This window comes from Pelophylax lessonae, assembly GCF_965119305.1.
Source record: "Pelophylax lessonae genome assembly, chromosome: 12".
Lineage (NCBI taxonomy): Eukaryota > Metazoa > Chordata > Amphibia > Anura > Ranidae > Pelophylax > Pelophylax lessonae.
The window spans coordinates 23,582,032-23,606,392 of record NC_138779.1 but is presented as its reverse complement, the minus strand read 5'-3'; the positions used below and the strand labels follow the sequence as shown (position 1 = coordinate 23,606,392).

The 24,361-nt window shown below is 44.2% G+C and overlaps 1 protein-coding gene across 6 annotated transcripts in view; it reads right to left on the bottom strand.

The window, feature by feature from the left end:
• Positions 1–24,361, bottom strand: part of PKNOX2 (PBX/knotted 1 homeobox 2) — a 785,503-nt gene that overhangs the window by 204,615 nt on the left and 556,527 nt on the right. For 4 of the 6 annotated variants that reach the window (XM_082273326.1, XM_082273320.1, XM_082273321.1 and 1 more), the window contains one exon: positions 14,227–14,336. The exons of the other annotated variants lie outside the window; for them this stretch is intronic. In XM_082273326.1, coding sequence (XP_082129452.1) covers positions 14,227–14,313 — 87 coding nt within the window. In that variant the 5' untranslated portion in view covers positions 14,314–14,336. The remainder of the gene's footprint in view (positions 1–14,226; positions 14,337–24,361) is intronic. 6 annotated transcript variants of the gene reach the window in all.

The following is a 24,361-nucleotide window of genomic DNA, read 5'->3' as shown; positions in this document are numbered from 1 at the left end:
GTCATTTCCGACTTCGTCACGGGGGCATCCTTATGTGAACGTAATTTTAAGCCAAAATAATTGTTTTAGAAGGTATTTACATGATCAGGAGTGTTTGTCTGATTGTTCCTGCATGACTTTACCGTTTGGAAAGTGATTAAGCGTGTTTGGTGAGCGGATCCTTTAGAAGATTGCATAATATGTGTTTAAGATGCCATTGATGCCCATATAAACTGAATGAGCCCTGTATGACCATTCTAAACTATGCCTGCATCCTGATATCACTTTGGGTGTTGGTGGATGGTGCAGATACGTCTGAAGCAACCTTGCTGAGCAAAGAGGAATTGCACTTAGAACTTTTAAAGATCATTTTCACGCTTTTTGCACATCTTTTGGACTTTCTTTGCCCATATATTTTTGGAATTTAATGGACATTACTGTGTCTGCTACCCCTCTTTGCAAATCCCTCCATTGGCTGCCACTCAACCAACGAATTAAATTCAAGCTACTAACCATATCCTACGAAGCCATCCATAACTTGGCGCCCAGCTATATCACTAATCTGGTCTCAAAATACCGACCAACTCCTTCTCTTTATTCCTCCCAGAACCTCCTGCTCTCTAGCTCCCTTGTCATCTCTTCCCATGCTCGCCTCCAGGACTTCTCCTGAGCTTCTCCCATCCTCTGGAATTCTCTACCCCCATCTGTCCGACTATCTCCAACTTTGACTACTTTCAGACGATCCCTGAAAACACATCTCTTCAGAGAAACCTATCTGGCAACCACCTAACAACTGTGCTCTTATTTTCTCCATCAGCCCATCCCCCACAGTTATTACCTCTTGTATCTCTTGACCGTCCCTCTTAGATTGTAAGCTCTAACGAGCAGGGTCCTCTGAATTCCTTCTGTATTGAAGTGTATTATATTTGTACTGTCTACCCTCCAGTTGTAAAGCGCTGCGTAAACTGTCGGCGCTATATAAATCCTGTATAATAATAATAATAATAACATTACATCACATATTTTTTGGAAATTTTGTTTATTTAATAATTTTTGTTTTTTATTTTTTTTGCATCTTGATAACCTTTAGCGCAACACATAGAAATTTATGTCACCTCTTCACTGACACCAATATGTTTTTAGCTCTCCAAAAGAAGGTAATTCTTCCCAATGACCGCAAATAAAAGGAGCATTCTTCCCTGTGACCATCACACCAATCATGTATCATGAGCTGTAGATATAGTAATTATTAGCAAGGGTTCACTGAGACCAGAAAATTATTTTAAGGGTTCTTCCATGTTAAAAATGTTAAAAAAAAGGTTGATTAAACCCTCTGTTAGTTTTTTATTTATTTGTTTTGCTGTCTGTGCCCCTCAATTCTTGTTGTCACAAGGACACAACGTGAGGCGAAAGCTCCAACAGAGACAATGATGGAGGTTCTAACTATTCCCCATTCTATTAATAAAGTGTTTTTATTCTTATCCTATTCCTGATAAAGAGATATTCTCTTAATTCCTTCCCTGATCACAGCTTTGGTTTGGGATACAAAACCAGAGGAAGTTTCCCTAGGACTGTTGTAGTCACCAATTATAACCCGAAAGAAATTCTCACTTTTCCCCACTATGACCAACACAAAAAAATAAAAATAAACCGCTTTGGCTGAAGAACTACTTTAAAGTTTACCTGCACGTTCATTAAATTTGCACTTATTTTTTGCTTCGGCTGCTCTTTATAGTGACCCGCCCCCACTTTGGGAAGATCTATAATGACCCACTTGGTGCAACGCAGCCTCCTAAAAATCTCAACTTGCTCTGGTTCCTCTAGCACAGGGGTCTCCAAACTTTATAAACAGAAAGAAAATTAGAAAAGTGGGAATACAGTGGGAATAAACAATGCCCCATCTTTGGCGTCAATGGGAGGAATTGTGCCCCATCATTGGTATCAGTGGGAGGTCATTGATAGTGTTGATGGGAGGAATGGTGCCTCATCATTGGTGTCAGTGGGAGATCATTGATAGTGTTGATGGGAGGAATGGTGCCTCATCATTGGTGTCAGTGGGAGGTCACTGTTAGTGTTGATGGGAGGAATTGTGCCCCATCATTGGTGTCAGTGGGAGGTCTTTGCTAGTGTTGATGGAAGGAATTGTGCCCATCATTGGTGTCATTGCTAAGAATTGTGCCCCATCATTGGTGTCAGTGGGAGGTCATTGCTAGTGTTGATGGGAGGAATTGTGCCTCATCATTGGTGTCAGTGGGAGGTCTTTGCTAGTGTTGATGGGAGGAATTGTGCCTCATCATTGGTGTCATTGCTAGGAATTGTGCCTCATCATTGGTGTCAGTGGGAGGTCATTGCTAGTGTTGATGGGAGGAATTGTGCCTCATCATTGGTGTCAGTGGGAGGTCTTTGCTAGTGTTGATGGGAGGAATTGTGCCTCATCATTGGTGTCAGTGGGAGGTCATTGCTAGTGTTGATGGGAGGAATTGTGCCTCATCATTGTTGTCAGTGGGAGGTCTTTGCTAGTGTTGATAGGACGAATTGTGCCTCATCATTGGTGTTAGTGGGAGGTCATTGCTAGTGTTGATGGGAGGAATTGTGCCTCATCATTGGTGTCAGTGGGAGGTCATTGCTAGTGTTGATGGGAGGAATTGTGCCTCATCATTGGTGTCAGTGGGAGGTCTTTGCTAGTGTTGATGGGAGGAATTGTGCCTCATCATTGGTGTCATTGGGAAGAATTGTGCCCCTTCATTGGTGTCAGTGGGGGGAATTATGTCCCATTGTCGATATCAGTGGATAAAACTAGTTCCCCAAGGGCTGGATACAAAGCAAGCAAAGGGCTGCATCAGACCATAGTTTCGAGACCACTGCTCTAGTTTGATAATTACCATTTAATCGTATGGATAACGCATACTCTCATGGAGTATCAGCTCTCTATAGAAAACAATAGAGATTGGGGAAAGCATTTGAGAGAGGAGATGGACCTGATGGAGAAGATCTTGAGAAGAGTGTGTGGCACCCAAGGCAGCCCAGGGAAGATCTCAATGAAGCGGGGACAGGTGAATATAAGGTTTGCAGAGTGTGGCCAAAACAACGGTCATGAAGCTAGGCAGGGGCAGCAGCCAACAACAGGCAAGACATATACTAGAATGGGGTAAATTCTCAGACAAAAGGTCAGAGCTAACAGACGAGAAAAGCGAAGTCCTTAAACTGAAACATAGATCTTAAACAGAGTTCCAGACAGGTAAACGGAACTTAGAAAGACACTTGCAGAGGTAACAATACAATGACCAAGATAAGTTCAGGCAAATGGAGTACAAATGCAGTCCTAACAATATACAATAATAATTCAGGACATGAACAGTCAGACAGAAGTCAGAGACAGACCTCTATCCAGGGCACAAGCAAACAGCCAAACCTATTGATCAGTTGCAAGCTTGAAGCTCTGATCTTGCTTTAAAGACTACTAATGAGGTAGGATGTGCACAGCAGACACCTGAACTGCAGTGCTGAGAAACAAGTCAATAGCAAAGGTTCAACGCTGAGCGTAAAAGCAACTGAACTGAAAGTGATGTTACACTTTAGGAGGTCAGTCAGGCAGGAAAGAGGGAAAGGAGCACAAACCTGCAAGCTTGGCTTGGCTTAAGCCCGTACACACGCAACGATTATCGGCCCTCTTTTGTCCAGAGTGGTGTTTTGTTGGTTGGAATGTGGCTAGACTGCACACAAATTTTCTCGCCCGACAAATTTCTACTTCAGAAGTGATGTCATGTGTTGGTTTGCTTTCTTTGAGTTCTTTCTTCGCTGAGCATGCCCAGACTTGCTCATTAGATTTTTCCCTGTCGAAATCTGTGCTAACTGAACGAAAATTGGCCGTGTTTTGACAGCGGACAAAAATTTTATACCCTGCACACCAGATATTTTTTCGGCCAAAAAGTCGGAGTCGGTTGTCGGAAGCATCATACTAACAAGCCGAAAACCGTCAGATCGGTCGTCAGGACGAAAATTCCCTGCCGATTTTCGACGCGTGTGTACAAGGCTTTAGTATGTAGCAATGCAAGGTGGAAGCTGTAGGAAACTGAATGCAAGGAGGAAGAGTGGTGCAGTAAGGAGTTGGAACTAGCACCAGATTTTCAGCAGAGCAACAAAAGCAGTTGGAACAAGTTCCCAAACTGAATGGTTGACAGTGGTTGCCTGAGTAGTGATGGGGAAAAGGGAACAGCCATTTTATTTATCAAACATGTATTTATGATTAAGCAGATATATTGGATGTACTGTATATGTTGTGAGAAGTCATATTGTATAACAGCTGTTGTCTTCAAAAGCCATTTATACCTCCTGTTGTTAAATTGCTATCTAGGTTTTTGAAGACCTGTCCAGTTGTTTACTGGAAGTAAAAAGCCTTTGTGAACAACTATTCCGCATTTCAATCAAGATGTGACTTCAAAGAAACTTTCGATAGATAGGTGCCACCCTCTTCAGAATGTATAAATTGTAATACAAGTCCTTAGGAAGTTATAGCAATGTTTATTAAGCCAACAGAATGTAATGTGATTGACTTGCTCTCCAAACATGTCTTCCTATCTACATGTTTGTCTAAATAGATATAATTTTCAATCTGGCTTCAACAGTCAAAATGTTACTGAAACCCATGAGATCTGGGGTTACCCTTAGTGCCGGTTCACATTGCAGCGGCACGACTTCGGGGGCGACCTGTGAAGTCGCGTGCACCGCGACTTCGGCGCGACTTGCACGGACTTCATAAAATGAATGTCTATGCAAGTCGCTCCAGGTCGCCTGAAGTAGTACAGGACCCTTTTTCTAAGTCGGAGTGACTTGTGTCGCTCCTATTAGAACCTTTCCTGTACTACACAATGGACCGCGACGGTCCGCGACTTGTCAGGCTGACAAGTCGTACTAGTGTGAACCGGTGTTCTAAAATTTTCTCGGACCCATGAAAAAATCGGACCTCGTCACTTCCGGTGGCCCTACGTCATGAAACAGCTGATGGGAGTCTCAAGAGCGCATGCGCACAAGACATTATCTTGGTTTGGTAAAATTATAACACATAGCGGGCAGTTGCCTGAGAGGAGGCGGGGCTGAGGTGGGACGGAAGACACTGCCGCGTCATCTGCAGAGCTGAATAGAGGAGGCGGGACGGAGGTGCGGCCGTGTAATAAATGCAGGGATTAAGCGACTCCTTCTGTTTTATTATCTTTAGTAATTATCGTATTATTTATCCTTAGGATTTCATTACATTTAGTATTTCTTATTTTTTATTATAGAAATACTAAATGTTATGAAATCCTAAGGATAAATAATACGATAATTACTAAAGATAATAAAACAGAAGGAGTCGCTTAAGCCCTGCATTTATTACACGGCCGCACCTCCGTCCCGCCTCCTCTATTCAGCTCTGCAGATGACGCGGCGGTGTCCTCCGTCCCACCTCAGCCCCGCCTCCTCTCGGGCAAATGTCCGCTGTCTGTTATAATTTTGCCAAACCTCGAAAAATGTCTTCTGCGCATGCGCACGTACGACTCCCATCAGCTGTTTTGTGATGCTCTGTCCCCGGAAGTGACGAGGTCCGATTTTTTCACGGGCCCGACAAAACTTTACAGCACCGGCACTTACAGTAGCATGGTAGCAAACTGCTGACATGAAATTGTTGCCGAATTTGTCCAAGGACGGCTGTATCCATCAACTGTTCCTTTATGCCTTTGGGTAACTTAACCACCCAGGACTAAGCAGATGTGTAGGAGCGAAAGGCTATACTGTTGACATCACATTAAGTTTCTGTACTGGAAAGCCAATCCTAGACCACTGAATCACAGATGTTGGACTTTATTCTACCAGCCAAATAAAAAACATTGAAAACAGCCACTATTGATGTTTCAGAGAAATAATAAATAGCAGATATCATGAACTACAGAAACAGCAACCGTGGCAAAAAAGTGGTGAGTAATAGACAATAGCGAGCACCAGCAGGACACAATATATGTTATCAGTCAAGCTGTCCTAGAAGATCTTGAAGAAGACAATCCCACTCTCTTTAAATATAAAAACAAAAATAAGTTTAAGCTAATGTATAAGGCTCCGTTCACATGTGAGCGTATGGATCGCGGGCAGAACCGCCGCGGTTCCGCCCGCGATCCGGAGATTTATTGCAAATCGCGGGACACCTAGCGTTGCCCGTTGATTTGCAATAGCCCCCCAAACGCCGAGTGATGTTGCCGCGATTTCCGTCTGCCGAAAGAGAGCTTCTTTGGAGCGTATTGCGTCCCGCGATTTTGTTTGCGCGATGTTGCCGCGATTCGGCAGGCGGAAATCGCGGCAACATCGCTCGGCGTTTGGGGGGCTATTGCAAATCAACGGGCAACGCTAGGCGTCCCGCGATTTGCAATAAATCTCCGGATCGCGGGCGGAACCGCGGCGGTTCTGCCCGCGATCCATACGCTCACATGTGAACGGAGCCTTAAGCACTCTTTATATTTGGTCATTGCTGGTCATACGTGATTTGAATTTCTTCCTTTCAGCCCGCTATAGGCTAAAGATTCCCCATCCACGCTAAGCGGTATGAATGGAGGAATGTCAGCTCTTGGCTTCTGTATTCTGCATAAATATAAACAATAAAGATTCTCTGTCCAACATGCCCATGTCCTCAAATACACCTAAAACAGCAATTGATTCTTTCTGGGCATATATAAAATGGTACCACAAAGTAAATTCATAAAATCTTAAAGTTTATTATACAAATATTAAAAATTGTATATAGAGATTCGGGATACAGGTGGCTGTACCCTAAGGCTACGTTCACATGTGAGCGTAGCGATCGCGGGCAGAATCGCAGTGATTCTGCCCGCGATCCGGAAATCATTGCAAATCGCGGGACGCCCGTGATTTGCAATAGCACCCCAAACGCTGTGCGATGTTGCAGCGATTTCCGCCTGCCGAATCGCGGTAACATCGCGCAAACAACGCATGACGCCCCAAAGAAGCTCTTGTACCTTTTTTGGGCGTCATGCGCTCTTTGCGCGATGTTACCGCGATTTGGCAGGCGGAAATCGCGGTAACATCGCACAGCATTTGGGGTGCTATTGGGGTGCTATTGCAAATCACGGGCAACGCACAGGCGTCACGCGATTTGCAATGATTTCTGGATCGTGGGCAGAATCGCTGTGATTTTGCCCGCGATCGCTACGCTCACATGTGAACGTAGCCTAATACTTTCTCTCTTTTCTCTATCCTTCTACTACTACTACTCTCTTCCCTCTCTCCCTTCTTTTTTTTTTTTCTTGTCCTTCCCCTGTTCTAGCATGGATTACATATGGTGCAATACCCAGATGGGCTATGTAAGATAACCCGGCTTTTTTTCTCAGAGAATAGGTGCAGGAACTCCCCACCCCCCCTTTTGAGTCACCCTTTGTCTCCGCCCCCACCCACCTCCAAGTATCGTCCCTTGGTTCCAACCCCTACCCACCTCCCAGTACCCCCCCTTTTAGAGAAGACAGCCATGTATTATTTTGTGGTGATAAATAATTTGTATGCAATTTGTTAATGATAAGAAAAAAAAGCAGTAAAATAGATCCCCTGAAGCCAGCAACAATAGATCCCATCCCAGCCACACTGGATCTCCCCCAGCAACAATAGATCTTCCAGCAACAATAGATCCCACTAGCAACAATAGATCCCTCAAACAACATTCTACCCCCCATCCCCCTCCAGCAACAATGGGCCCCTATTACAAAATACCACCTCAGCAACAATAGATTCACCTTAGCAGCAACAACAGAATTTCCAGCAACCTCAACAGTAGATCCCTCCCAGCAACCCCTCAGCAACATAAGACACCCCTAGCAACAATAGACTTCCATGCAAAAATAGATCCACACCAGTTACAATAGATCCCTCCAGCAGTCAGAATCATAGACCCTCCATCAACCTTTACCATTACATGATGCATTCAGTGCTGGAGGTGCCGGAACTGCGTTCCCCCTCATTCCTGCTTAAAAACAAGCCCTGACGATAACGCAACTGAAACTTGATTGACATGCAATAGATTTGAGGAATAATTAATCTCCTAGATAGGACTGAGCAGGGGCATAACTACAGGGGTTGCAACTGCAACCGGGCCATATGGTCCAGGGGGCCTGTGTGGCTCCCCTGTACACCTGGATAGGAGGAGCGGTGGGGGGCAGCATGTAGAGAAATCACTGTCCTCCTTTTTCCTCCTGTAGCTGCAGGAGGAAAAATGGAGGAGATTGGTTCCTCTGACCAATCAGTGGCTAGTAGTGACAAACAATCAATGCTGCATGCAAAGGATTGTGGGATATTGTATAGGTACGGCCCGCTTGGAACCCCAACCGAGGTGGTACTGTTTAAGTGAGCCGTACCGAGCCTTGTACCATTTAGTGGAAAAGCACCGCTGTACCAAACCGTACCGAACCGTTCTAACACGTACCATGCGGTACCATGCAGTGGAAAAGCGCCGCTGTACCAAACCGTATCGAACCGTTCTAACACGTACCATGCGGTACCATTCAGTGGAAAAGCGCCAAACCGAGCCATACCATGCAGTGGAAAAGCGTCAAACCGAGCCATACCATGCAGTGGAAAAGTGCCGCTGTACCAAACCGTACCGAACCGTTCTAACATGTACCATGCGGTACCATGCAGTGGAAAAGCGCCAAACCGAGCCATACCATGCAGTGGAAAAGCGCCGCTGTACCAAACCGTACCGAACTGTTCTAACATGTACCATGCGGTACTATGCAGTGGAAAAGCGCCGCTGTACCAAACCGTACCGAACCGTTCTAACACGTACCATGCGGTACCATGCAGTGGAAAAGCGCCAAACCGAGCCATACCATGCAATGGAAAAGCGCCAAAAGTAACTATGTAAGCTCCAATTTGCACCTATGGCCTAAATTTGCAACCGCGGCTTCATAGGTGTGCGCAGCCTATTGCAATACGGTGTGCACCCCAAAGTTTAAATACACATGCATGTGTTTGCCTACATGTATATGGCCCCGGTACATTACTCTCCCTGCTGGCAAAGTGAAATAGAAGTGTGTGGCACTTCTCTTATGGCAGAGCAGGTCCGAGGGAGATCTTTCCCATCTCCTCACTGGCAAACAGAGCGATAATGCTAATGTGCCCTAGGTGATTAGGGTGTTCCCAGGCACACCCGGCACACCCTGTGCGCACGCCTATGCGCGGCTTACATTTTAGCCAATTCAGCAGGAATTTGTCAAAATTTGAGCAGTGCATGGCAAGATTAACACTGAAAGAATGTTAATCACCAAAGCATTACCCTTGACTTGAGTAAATGATATGAGAGCTGTTTGCTGTTCATAATTTGGCTTTTTATTTGTTTTTTGTTTAAATCTTTCATCATTGAATTCATTATTGGATTCACACACACACACACACACACACAAAAATAATGATTTATATTCACAAACACATGACATAATGATTATATTTTAGAGCTGTTTACAGAGGTAACAGAGGTTCATCCACTACAGGGCCCAGGGCTCTGGGGAGGGAGCATCTAGGGAGTTCTTGTCTCCATACCTGCACCGATGTAATCTTCACAATTATTTTTTTATTATACAGAATTGATTTATTGCCAAAGTAAATGGAAGAAGTACAGTTGCAATATAATTAAAAACAAGAGTATTAGAAGAGTTTTACGATCCGATAGGAAGGGCAATTGATACATATGGGTGATGAGACGATTAAAGAAGTAAATGTTCAGGTGTTAGGTAGAGGCAGTAGACTTCCATGAAGAGATCACTTTTCAGGGATCTTCTAAAGGTGGACAGAGCAGGGGATAGCTGGACAAATTGGGGAGTTCAAGAGGATGGGAGAGGCTCTAGAGAAGACTTGGAGGAGAGCATACGAAGAGGTGACGATGGGGGCTTGAGAGCAGGAGGTCTTGGGAGGAGTGAAGAGGACAGTTTCAGTGAGATTTTGATATGAGTTTGGTGATATAAAAGGGGCAGAGCTGTGGATGGCTTTATATGTTGCTGTTAGTATTTTGAGTTTTATTTGTTGGGTGGTTGGAAGCCAATGGAGTGATTGGCAAACAGGGGTGGAGGACACTGAGAGGTTGGTAAGGTTGGATGAGTCTAGCACCAACATTCATGATGGACTGAAAAGGGGGAATAGCCTGAGTAAAGTAAGCCAACTTGAAGTAATTTGCAATACTTGAGGCAAGAAGAATGAATTGTGTTGTCTGTTAAGAAGGAGACAATTTTGGAAATATTATAGAGGTGAAAGGTGACAGGATGTGAACACCTTTGTCAGTTAGAACAGGGGTCTCCAAACTTTCTATTCAAAGGGCCAGTTCACTGTCCTTCAGGCTTTAGAGCTTTAGAGGGTTCAGACTGTAGCCAGTGGGAGTAAGAAATGCCTTATCATTGATGTCAGTGGTAGGAATAGTGCCCCATTATTAATGTCAATGGTAAGAATAGTGTCCCATCATTGGTGTCAGTGGGAGGAATAGTGTCCCATCATTGGTATTATTGGGAGGAATAGTTGCACCATCATTGGTATCAGTGGGAGGAAAAGTGCCCCATCATTGGTGTCAATGGGAGGAACAGTGCCCCATCATTGGTATTATTGGGAAGAATAGTGCCCCATCATTGGTGTCAGTGGGAGAAACAGTGCCCCATTATTGGTATCAGTGGGAGGAATAGTGCCCCATCATTGGTATCAGTGGGAGGAATAGTGCCCCATCATTGGTGTCAATGGGAGGAACAGTGCCCCATCATTGGTATTATTGGGAGGAACAGTGCCCCAATTAATGGTGTCAGTGGGAGGAACAGTGCCCCATTATTGGTATCAGTGTGAGGAATAGTGCCCCATCATTGGTGTCAGTGGGAGGAATAGTGCTAAAGCATTGGTGTCTGTTGGGAGGAATACTGCTCCAGCATTGATATCAGTGGGAGAAATAGTACTCCATCAATGGTGTCAGTTGGCAGAATAGTGCCCCATCATTGGTGTCTGTAGGAAGAAAAGTGCCCCATAATTGGTATCAGTGGGAGGAATAGTGCCCCATCATTGATGTCAGTGGGAGGAATAGTGCCCCATCAGCGGTATCTATGAGAGGGATGGTTCTGCATCATTGGTATCAGTTGAAGAAAAGTGGCCCCATCATTGGTGTCAGTGGGATAAATAGAGCCCCAAGGTTGCTGTCAGTGGATGGAAGTCTGCCCAAGGGCCAAGTAAAGGCAAGGAAGGCTTCCCATATTGGCACTGGACAGAAGAGTGGGGCAAGGAGCACCATCAGGGGACCCCAAAAGAGAAGGTTCAAGGCCGCTCTGTGGAAGTCAATTGCACAGAGCAGGTAAATATACACGTTTGTTATTAAAAAATACCTCTACAATCACTTTAAGAGTGTTGTGTATGCTATTGTACATGCTTTACTGGCTTTAAAATCACTAAAACATAAGTAGATAGAAAGTCTTGATCCACATTTTACAGTGGAGTCTAGTAACATCCCTCGGGGGGTATATAACACATTATGCAAGGACAAAGATAAATAAGTGACGTCAATCAAATTTGATTTGATTTTTACAACCCCCATTCTTTGGAAAGAAACTGACAATTTATAAATGTTCCGCAGGTCATTGGAGACTTACATATGTGGTTGGTTAGATTGAACACATCCTATTCAACCTCAAACTAAAAAAAAAAAGTGTACTTTCAACATATATCCGGAATCCTTCTAGCCCTGTCATCAGATTTTCAATCCGAAGTATATGTCTCCGATGCACACAAGCCATCCTTCTTGCTGCAGCTAGGCTGGGCACGGTTTATGTTCCCGACACGCTTCTACATCCTGGAAAATGCTGTGTCTGTGCCAGGACTGGCCATGGTGAATTAGATCTTCCCAGGTGCGTGTCCTGAGCTATTAGCTACTATTTACCATGTCAGGCCAACATATGTGTGATAATTCACAGAATTTGTAGGGATAATTTAAAAAGGGCTCATGTACCACCTTCTCTGGCTGCCATGTTAGGTTAAGGGGGGCAGTCGGGGGGTGGGGGGGGCAGTTGAGGGGCAGTCGGGGGGGCGTAATTTCCAACTCAGCCAACTATTTTTTACCATTCTCCAGCCCAGGGTTTCTCAACCTTTTTTCAGTCAAGGCACCCTTTAAAATGATGGACAATCTCGAGGCACCCCATTCTAAAATGTAAAAAAATATTCTAATCGTTTTACATAATACATCAACATCCACACATGTGGGACACCCAACATTAGAGGGGATTTATTCTTCCAAATCCACTTTTGCACACCGGTACTGACTAGTATTCCAATGTTTCTCTTCTCCCTCTGATTTTCTCAATCACTCAGCTAATGTGACCCCAGCAATGACAGTGCGGGGCAGGGGAGGGTCATTGGTTGTTAGGACACTGATGGCTAGAAGGTCGTAATGCTGCACAATGAAAACCTGTGGCGTTGTGTAATTAAGAGGAAGGCTCTATCCACCTGCTGGCTTCTATACAATTTTGGGGCAATTTTTAGGCATTTTTGCCAAGGCACCCCTGAAGAAACCTCAAGGCACGCCAAGGTGCCAGGGCACCCTGGCTGAAAAAGGCTGCTCCAGCCACAGTGTGAATGTTAAATGATAACCCTTATAATATCCTATGTAAATGAACTTTAAAATTCTGAATATTTAAATAAATAAAAAAAAAAGAATATAACATGCATGCAGTAAATATAAAGTGGTTCATGCAGAATAGGTTTTAGTAATTATTAACCACTTGCCGACTGCTCACTAGAGCTCTACTGCGGCAAAGTGGTTCGTTATCGTCTGGCGACGTAGACCTACGTTGCCAGACACTCCCCTTTCTCAGCGGCGCGCGCGCGCCGCCTGAGGCTCGCTCCCGCTGTATTCAGTCACAGCGGCAGTCGGGCCAGGGGAGGAGCGGCGGCTGCTCTTCCCCGATCATCGGGGAATCGAGTCTGGAGATCCGCCCGCTTGTGTAAACAAAGCGGGCGGATCTCCTAAGTGACAGGCAGGGTCAGATTGCAGGGTTCAGCATAGCTGAACCTGCGATCTGTGCCTGTGTCACACAGTCCCCTCCCCCCACACACGTTAGTAAGCACCAGGCATACATTAACCCCTCCCTCTCCAATAAAATTAACCCCTTCCCTGCCAGTGTCATTTTTACAGTAACAGTGCATATATATAGCACTGATTACTGCAGTAATGTCACTGGTACCCCCAAAAGTGTCAAAAATGTCAGTCAAGGGTCCGATCTGTCCGCCGCAATGTCGCAGTCCCGCAAAAAAAAAATCGCAGATCGCCGCCATTACTCGTTAAAAAAAAAAAACACCAAAAATGACAGAAATCTTTCCCTTAGTTAGTAAACGCAATAACTTTTGCGCAAACCAATCAAAATACGCTTATTGTGATTTTTTTTTTACCAAACATAGGTAGCAGAAAACAAATTGGCCAAAAATTTTAAAAAAATTTTGATTTTTACATTTTCTGGGGGGAATTTCATATAAAAAATGTGAAAAATATTGTTTTTTTTTCAAAATTTACGCTCTTTTTTTGTTTATAGCGCAAAAGGAAAAAATCGCACAGGTGATCAAATACCACCAAAAGAAAGCTCTGTTTGTGGGAAAAAAAGGACGTAAATTTAGTTTGGGTACGACGTCGCACGACCGCGCAATTGTCAGTTAAAGTCGTACAGTGCCGAATCGCAAAAAGTGGCCTGGACGTAAGACAGCAAAATCCTCCGGTGGTAAAGTGGTTAAACCTGTTTGAGATGTTGCAAAAATACAAATAATAGACAGTAGTAAAAAACATGCATTATTATTTTGTGGGCCCTAATGTATGTGATAGGAAGAGAAAAGATTGAACTTGTTGTTCTGTATCAGTTAGGTGGAGTAGGGAAGGGTAAGACCCCCCAACATGCTGCTGTCTCTTCTCTTTGGTAGCGGGGGTAACAAGAGAGAATGGGCTCTTACTGTTCTTTATCAGACAGAGTTGGTGGTAGAGTAGGTAAGGCTGGCTGTACATATTACAATCTGATTGTACAATCTTCCTTAGATTTACCAAGGCTACGTAATATAGGGGTCTACCTAAACAACTTATTTTACTAATAATCGATCTGGCAGGTCCGTGCATTGCATAGTTGTTGGTAGGCATACCGTCAGACCGTAACGTGTACAGTCAACTTAAAGGGGGTTTCCAGTGAGCACCTTCTGCTCCTAGGCCTTGTCTGCACTCACCTGTGGGCTCTCTTGGTAGGGGGGTGGAGGCACACTCTGGGTGGCCATCATTGATAGAGCTGGTGCTGGGGACACATGTTGCATCATGGGATTGATTCACATCTAGAGCCCTGTTGAGGGGGAGAAAGGTGATTAAAAATAAGTCTGCGTCTTTCTTTGAATTTTTTTTTTTTTTTAGATAAAACTATGTAATCAATACAAGTCATCTAAGGTCAACTCCAACCAAAAATGATTTCAGTTGTGGGCATGCAGGTTCGTTGAACCACTTATAAATCCTTACATCTCATTGAAAGGGAAGCTTTCCCTATGGTCGATTGTATTTCTACCCCCTCCCATAAGGTCATAAGATACACTATATTGCTAAAAGTATTGGGACGCCTGCCTCTACAAGTACATGAACTTTAATGGCATCCCAGTCTTAGTCCGTAGGGTTCAATATTGAGTTGGCCCATCCTTTGCAGCTATAACAGCTTCAACTCTTCTGTGATGATAAGCAAATGTGCATAAAATGTTTTAATAGGTGATTTTGAAATTGAATTGAAATAAATACATTTTTGATATACACTATATTACCAAAAGTATTGGGACGCTTGCCTTTACACACACATGAACTTTAATGAATGGCATCCCAGTCTTAATCCGTAGGGTTCAATATTGAGTTGGCCCACCCTTTGCAGCTATAACAGCTTCAACTCTTCTGGGAAGGCTGTCCACAAGGTTTAGGAGTGTGTCTATGGGAATGTTGGACCATTCTTCCGGAAGCGCATTTGTGAGGTCAGGCACTGATGAGGACTAGAAGGCCTGGCTCTCAGTCTCCGCTCTAATTTATCCCAAAGGTTTTCTGTTGGGTTAAGGACAGGACTCTGTCCAGGCCAGTCAAGTTCCTACCCAAAACTCACTCATCCATGTCTTTATGGACCTTGCTTTGTGCACTGGTGTGCAGTCATGTTGGAACCGGAAGGGGCCATCCCCAAACTCTTCCCACAAAGTTAGGAGCATGAAATTGTCCAAAATGTCTGATGCCTCAAGAGTTCCCTTCACAGGAACTAAAAAGCCAAGCCCAACCCCTGAAAAACTACCCCACACCATAATCCCCCTGCACCAATTGATGTGGACCAGTGCACAAAGCAAGGTTCATAAAGACATGGATGAGCGAGTTTGGGGTGGAGGAACTTGACTGGCCTGCACAGTCCTGACCTAAACCCAATAGAACACCTTTGGGATGAATTAGAGAGGAGACTGCGAGGAAAGCCTTCTTGTCCAAAACCAGTGCTTGACCTCACAAATGCACTTTTGGAAGAATGTTCAAAAATTCCCATAGACACTCCTAAACCTTGTGGACAGCCTTCCCAGAAGAGTCGAAGCTGTTATAGCTGCAAATGGTGGGCCAACTCAATATTGAACCCTACAGACTAAGACTGGGATGCCATTAAAGTTCATGTGCATGTAAAGGCAGGCGTCCCAATACTTTTGGTAATATAGTGTATTATCTCACAACTGAATGGTCAGTTTTTTTTGTTGAGTTCACATTACGGAGAATCCACCAGTTATACCCTCCGTTGACTTTGTAGTGACTTTGGCAGCAAGACCGCCATGCTGGGGGTTCCGGTGAGGATACCAGCCCACAAGAGTCCTTGAGAGATGTCATAAACCAGCATGTAGTTAAACTTGCCAGCGAATAGTAATAGATTAGATACCAATTTTGGGTGGGGTTGACCTCCGTGATTGAGCAATAAGCCACTTTCTAACGGATGTGCACTGACATAATATTTGTAATGCTGTCTTTTGAGAATGATGCATCATGTGAGCCCAGAGCCACAAAACAGGGAAAAGTTTGAAATGTACAAATGTTGATGTAATATGAACCCCAAATCCATACACATGCTTCCATCTGACGTCTACAAGCTGGAAAACTTACATGGTAAGACCAGACCCTATAGATAAAGCTTGAAATCCACGCAGTCTGTACATATACAGTTAAAATTCATACACTGTAGCTTTTATACATGCCAAAGGATTTATATTTTGGTACAGTCATTCCTAACAACTGAAGGACACAAGGCAGCTTGGAGGCAGGTGCAGGTTGCCCTTGCTACATAGGTGGCGCTGTTGCGTCCACCTTGCAAGGAGAGGGAGGGACATGAAAATTCCTCTTAAGCCTCCATACGTGTCAGTGGGTGGACCGCTGTCCGTTTGGACGCTGTCACCCGGGTGACCTCTGCAGCCATCTTTGGTGAGGGCAGAGCTTACAAAAAGCCCTGGCTCACTGCAGTTGGTGCCCATTCTGCGAGTGGCTAGGACAGTGGCAAGAACCGTCTGTCAGGGAGAGTGTGCCTAGCATAAACATGCACACAGGATTTGCCAGTTGTGCCTGGGCATACCCCAATCACCCCGTGTGTCGTATATTCACCCTGTTTAGACCCCCAATATTTCACCAAATAAAAAAAGTCTCTTTTTCTTCTGCTAAAAAAAATTGTAAAAAAAAAAAAAATAATAAAAAAATAAAATTGTAAAAAATGAAATAAATAAAAACTACTCACACTGCCCTAATGACATACAGTATATACATATATACACATGCAGACACATGCACTCAGTATGTGTTTGAGCTTTGGGGTGCACACCCTAATGCAATTGGCTGTGCACACCTATGGTGCGTAGCATTGAAAAAGGTTTCACAGGAGGAGATCAGCATAGGGACTGTCATTGGAGCTCCATGGGGAACTTCTCCGCTACTTCTGCTTACTGCATCTGCCTTCAATCTGGCGCCATGTACTGCCAGCCTCTGTGCATCGCCCCCTCTCGCTCTCTGCAAGTCCTATATACAGATGTGAGTTTCGCCTCTTGTCTTATACTACAACCAAATGTATAGAAAAGTAGGACTTTCAAGGCCACAAAGGAGGGATCCCTCCTTTGTGGCCTTGAAAGTCCTACTTCTCTATACATTTGGTTGTTCTATATTCAAATTGGATGATGGCCAATAGTACACGGTATTTTTTATGATCACTTGTCTTATATTGTTGGAAAGACTGTTACTGTATCTGGAGAGTTTGATAATACAATTCTGCATTTTCAACCACTGCGTGTGCCGTGCCTTCCCCCTGGGTGCCTACTGCTTGGGCCTTACCCACCCCATAGCCTTCAAGCTTCCTTGAGTAGTCACCTGTGACCAGGGCCAGGACAAGGGGTGGGCAGGAGGGGGCAATGATTTATTGCAGGGATGGGGGTGCCTTGACCCTAAAACTAAAGGGAAGAGGGGGCGCAGTTTGGCATCCTTGCCCTGGGAGCTGGATGACCTTGTCCGGGCACTGACGGTGACCTAGCCCCCAAGGGTGCTAGGTGGCAATAGTCCCCTGTGTCCTAGCAATGCAGGACACTTGGCGGCTTCCTTGAGAAGCCACCAGCAGCCTGGCAATTGAAGGCACTAGGTGGCTTACTTGAGAGGGCGCTAGGTGGGTTCCTTGAGTAGAGGCCTGTGACTTAGCGTAGGAAGGATGCTAAGCAGCTTCTCACTCCACCAAGACTATTTATTTACAAATTGAATGGAGTCACACTTTAAGGTTATTCTGCTGATAACTGATCATTTATGGTCTATCCCAAAGATTTTACATCAACAAATGTATAGCTGGGATGAGTAAGTATATGTGTTACTTCCACTGCCCCCTACATTCTGCTGAATGTAGCTTCAGAGGAGGCTTCTTTCTATCCTGCACATACATATTTTTGAAAGGGCCAATGTTTGCAAGTTTTAAACAGTCAGGTGCCCTCCTCAAACAGGGTTCCTTTGAAATCTCTATGGTTCCTCCAGAGGTTGCTAGGGGTTTCTTGAGCAATGAGCAACTACTGATTACTGCTATTGACAACAGTAATCCATAAGGTTGTCTGTAAGGGGGATCCTCCCAAATGTAAACCACAAATGCAAGGAGTATTCTTCCCACTGACCACCAATGTAAGGGGTATTTATTTCACTGACCACCAATGTAACAAGCATTCTTGCCATTGCCCAACAATGTAAGGATCATTTTTCCCAATTACCACCAATGTAAGGAGAATTCTTCCCACTGCACAACAATGTAAGGAGCATTCTTCCCACTGCACAACAATGTAAGGAGCATTCTTCCCACTGCACAACAATGTAAGGAGCATTCTTCCCACTGCACAACAATGTAAGGAGCATTCTTCCCACTGACCACCTATGTATGGAGCTTTCTTCCAATTGACCACAAATGTAAGGAGCACTTTTCATAATAGCCACCAATGTAAGGAGGGTTCTTCTCAATTACCACCAATGTAAGGGGCATTCTTCCCACTGACCATCAATGTAAGGAACATTCTTTCAACTGACCACAATCATTACCACAAATGTAATGATCATTCTTCCCACTGGCCTCCAATGTAAGGATCATTGTTTTCAATTACCACCAATGTAAGGAGCATTCTTCCCATTGCACAACAATGTAAGGATCATTTTTCCCAATTACCACCAATGTAAGGAGCATTCTTCCCATTGCACAACAATGTAAGGATCATTTTTCCCAATTACCACCAATGTAAGGAGCATTCTTCCCACTGACTACCTATCTATGGAGCTTTCTTCCAATTGACCACAAATGTAAGGAGCACTTTTCATAATAGCCACCAATGTAAGGACGGTTCTTCTCAATTACCACCAATGTAAGGGACATTCTTCCTACTGGTCACCAAGTTAAGGAGCATTTTTCCCACTGACCACCAATATAAGGATCATGCTTCTCAATTACCATTAATGTAAGAGACCATTCTTATCACTGACCACAAATGTAAGGAGAATTCCTCCCACTGACCACCAATGTAAGGAGCATTCTTCCCACTGACCACCAATGTAAGGACCATTCTTCCCACTGACCACCAATGTAAGGACCATTCTTCCCACTGACCACCAATGTAAGGAGCATTCTTCCCAATTACAACCAATATAAAGAGCATTCTTCCCACTGACCACCAATGAAAGGAGCATTCTTCCCACTGACCACCAATGTAAGGAACATTCATCTCAATTACCACCATAATAAGGAGAATTCTTCCCACTGACTACCAACGTAGAGGGCATTCTTCCCATTTCCCACTGAAGAAAGTACTATGAGCTCTATAGTTATAGTAGTTATAAGTAGGGGTTACTTTAAGACTGAAAGGGTTCCTCTATGTTGGGTTATAAAAGGTTGGCCTATAATATTATGACTAAAGTTTTGTAGGCGAAACGCGTTAACTTACTGTATTGTGATTTTGCACACTGTGGATTTTGCAACAAATGGATATTTATTCAAGAGCAGCTACAGTGGTGTGGATCACTTTTATGGAAGATGGCCTATACTATGGCAAGAAAGAGATCCTTTCACGTTTTTGAGAGATGGAAAGTTTGATGGCGTCGGTAGGGCCGTCTTTAACACAGGGCAAAAGGGGAAGCTGCCCTGGGCCCAGTCATTGTTGAGGGGCCCAAAGCAGCTGCCCCTTGAGCCCGCGCTGTCTGCGAATAGTTGATAGGTGGATTTTGGAGGGCCCAAGAAAATATTTGCCCAGGGTCCAATCAGTATTAAAGATGGCTCTGGGAGTCAGTCATAATGATTGGGAGGTACACCTATACATAGTCGTACTTCCAAACATTTACAAGCATACAGATCTGCACACTGTATATCAGTCCTCATTTATTTAATGATCACCAGGAATCAGCATTTCACATCCTGAAATAATGAGACGTCTGCTGCTTCTAACCTGCGAGTCCTTCTAGAGACTGGGCTCTCAGGTCCACCGTAGATCCCACCGCTTACCGCCTAATACTGATACCAGGACATTATTAATGCACACTATGAAACGCAGACGGGAAAAATAACGAGCTTGTTATTTATCAGCTAATTAGGGCGTGTTGACATTAAACCCATTAGACCAATTAACATGCTGTTCCTGCTGCAATTGTTTATCAGGGCACCAAGGAGTTAATCTTGGTAGGGAATTGATGGATGGCTGTGTACGGGGAGGGGGTACTCTCCGGAGATGGAATAGTCCCATTTCTTCCCCCCTAATACAGAGAAAATGCCATTCAGAGAACTCCGAGACTCTGATAACACCGGGTGCAACGATCACATTACATTGTATTCTGCTTCCACAAAACGCATTGCACAAAGTGGGGAGGAAACGTAGATTTGGAACATTGAATGTGAGTTAAAAAAACCACAGCTGGATAAAATTGTACATAATAAAGGCAGCCCCAGGGAGGCGCTATGATACAGAGCGGCCTATCTGTGTTACCATAATTACCTCCAGGATTATATCATGTGAGGAGTATGCAACATTTCCATGAAGTTAGAAACATTTTAACAAGAAAGTAGCATTACTGATTTACAACTTGGCATCTGACCACATGTATGACATCTGACCACATGTATGACATCTAACCACATGTATGACATCTGACCACATATGACATCTGACCACATGTGTGACATCTGACCACATGCGTGACATCTGACGATGTATGACATCTGATCACATGTGGGACATCTGACCACATGTGTGACATCTGACCACATGCGTGACATCTGACGACGTATGACATCTGACCACATGTGGGACATTTGACATGTATGACATCTGACCACATGTATGACAGTAAACCACATATGACCTCTGACCACATGTGGGACATCTGACATGCATGACATCTGACCACATGTATGACATCTGACCACAAATTACATCTGACCACATGTGTGACATCTGACCACATGCGTGACATCTGATGATGTATGACATCTGACCACATGTGGGAAATTTGACATGTATGACATCTGACCACATGTATGACAGCCAACCACGTATGACCTCTGACCACATGTGGGACATCTGACATGTATGACATCTGACCACATGTATGACATCTGACCACGAATGACATCTGACCACATGTGTGACATCTTACATGTATGACATCTGACCACATGTATGACATCTGACCACGAATGACATCTGACCACATGTGTGACATCTTACATGTATGACATCTGACCACATGTGTGATATCTGACCACGTATGATGACATCTGACCACGTGTGGCATCTGTCATGTATGACATCTGACCACATGTATGACATCTGACATGTAGGACATCTGACCACATGTATGACATTTAACATAATTTATGACATATAACCACATGCGTGACATCTGAAGACGTATGACATCTGACCACATGTGGGACATTTGACATGTAGGACATCATACCACATGTATGACAGGTAACCCCGTATGACCTCTGACCGCATGTAGGACATCTGACCACGAATGACATCTGACCACATGTGTGACACTGACATCTTACATGTATGACATTTGACCACGTGTGACATCTGACATGTATGACATCTTACCACATGTGTGACATCTGACATTATGACATCTGACCACATGTATGAAATCTGACATGTAGGACATCTGACCACATGCATGACATTTAACAACATTTATGACATATAACCACGTGTATGACATCTGAATTCATGTATGACATCTGTAAATGAATCCCCTTCCAAAATAACTAATAGGACTTTCACAGTACCACTACAGTCAATTTAAATGTAATATACATTATATTACCAAAAGTATTGGGACGCCTGCCTTTACACACACATGAACATTAATGGCATCCCAGTCTTAGTCTGTAGGGTTCAATATTGAGTTGGCCCACCCTTTACAGCTATAACAGCTTCAACTCTTCTGGGAAGGCTGTCCACAAGGTTTAGGAGTGTCTATGGGAAAGTTTGACCATTCTTCCAGAAGCGCATTTGTGAGGCCAGGCACTGATGTTGGAGAGAAGGCCTGGCTCACAGTCTGCACTCTAATTCATCCCAAAGGTGTTTTATTGGGTTGAGGTCAGTGCTCTGTGCAGGCCAGTCAAGTTCATCCACCCCAAACTCGCTCACCCATGTCTTTATGGACCTTGCTTTGTGCACTGGTCCAAATCATTTGGTGGAGGGGGGATTATGGTGTGGGGTTGTTTTTCAGGGGTTGGGTTTGGCCCCTTAGTTCCAGTGAAGGGAACTCTTAAGGCGTCAGCATACCAAGACATTTTGGACCATTTCATGCTCCCAACTTTGTGGGAAGAGTTTGGTGATGGCCCCTTCCTGTTCCAACATGACTGCACACCAGTGCACAAAGCAAGGTCCATAAAGACATGGATGAGCGAATTTGGGGTGGAGGAACTTGACTGGCCTGCACAGAGTACTGACCTCAACCCGATAGAACACCTTTGGAATGAATTAGTGTGCAGACTGCAAGCTAGGCCTTCTTGTCCAAAATCAGCGCCTGACCTCACAAATGCACTTCTGGAAGAATGATCAAACATTCCCATAGACACACTCCTAAACCTTGTGGACAGCCTTCCCAGAAGAGTTGAAGCTCTTATAGCTGCAAAGGGTGGACCAACTCAATATTGAACCCTACGGACTAAGACTGGGGTGCCATTAAAGTTCATGTGTGTGTAAAGGAAGGCGTCCCAATACTTTTGGTAATATAGTGTATATCAAAAATGTATTTATTTTTATTTAATTTAAAATCACCTATTAAAAAATGTATGCACATTTGCTTGTCATCACAGAGTATTATACAAGTATCCATGTAAATGGTTCCAGATATTAGTTTACAATTCACTGTTGCGATGGATAAAATTTCCACAATCTAGAAATTTCCACACGTTTCACAGGGCAAAGCCTGCTTCTTCAGGACATTTTCCATTTATTTGGGATATCCAGTGCATTCATTAAAATGGTTCTAAAGGATCAAGATTTTTTTTTACCTTCATGCATTCGAATTATATAAGACACCATTACTCCCATTGACACCAATAATAAGGCACCATGCCTTCCAATGACACCAATAATGGGGCACTATTACCCCTCACTGGCACCAATTATGGAGCACTTTTCTTTGAAATGACACCAACTATGAGGCACCATTCCTTCTAATGACACCCACAATGGGACCTCATTCCTCCCATTGATATAAATGATGCGGAATTATTCTCTCCACTGACACCAACCAGGGGTCAGTCTTCTTCCCACTATTACCAGTGATGGGGCACTATTCCACCTCCTACTGACCACAGGCACTGGCATTTTTTTTACACCCAACAAACCTTAGGCATTGTTTTACTCTCAATGATGCCAGGACATTGTCTACTGATGGCCACAGCCAGTGTTGCCAACCCCCCGGAGGGAAATTTACTGGCAGAACGTCCAAAATTTACGGACGGCACAAATTTTTTACTGGCATTGCAAAAATGTACATAAACAGGCTGTTTTCAGTGCTAAACCGTGCAAATATCAATAATTAAACTATAAACATGTAGTTAGTGCTATTAGCAATGTGTTTAGGTTAAACAAAAGTCAAAAACCATATTTCTCCATTTACATGAAGATCAGATTAATATAAAACAGCCAGCACAGCGTTCCCCCATATATCAGAGTGTGCAGGATTCCCTTACAGTGTAACTCTGACAGAAAGAGGAATGCTGCAGGTCTTGATTTAAGGGGGAACTCTGATTTAAGTGGGTGCTCTGGTGACCAGAAACCGCCTTATATCAGAGTCCACTGCATTCCCCTTTACATCAGAGTTCTCTTTTACATCAGGGTCTGCAGAGTTCCCCCTTTGCACTGTAAGGGGAGAATCCTGCAGACTCTGATGTAGAGAGGAATACCAGGAACTCTGATAGGGGGGTGGGGGGACTCTGGTGACCAGAGGCCACCTTCCACAGATAATTACACTAATGTAAGGGGGGGGGGGGGTTCCCTGCTATAAGGGGGAAACCTTTATATCAGTTCCCCCTTACATTATTGTATTCACCCAGCCCTTACATCAGTGACCCCCCCTTAGACTGGCCTGGCAGCGCTGTCACTTACCTGAGGGTGGTCAGAGGCTGTGGAAATGATACCGGAGGAGGTCAGAGACAGCAGACATTCTACAGGAGATGGTCAGAGGCTGCGCGGACATGGTACAGGAGGTATTGAGAGGCTGCAGACACCCCCATTCCCCCCCAACAGTAGTGTCCTAATCTGCCCCCCTTCACCCTCCACATCAGTGTCCACCTCTGCCACCTTTTACATCACC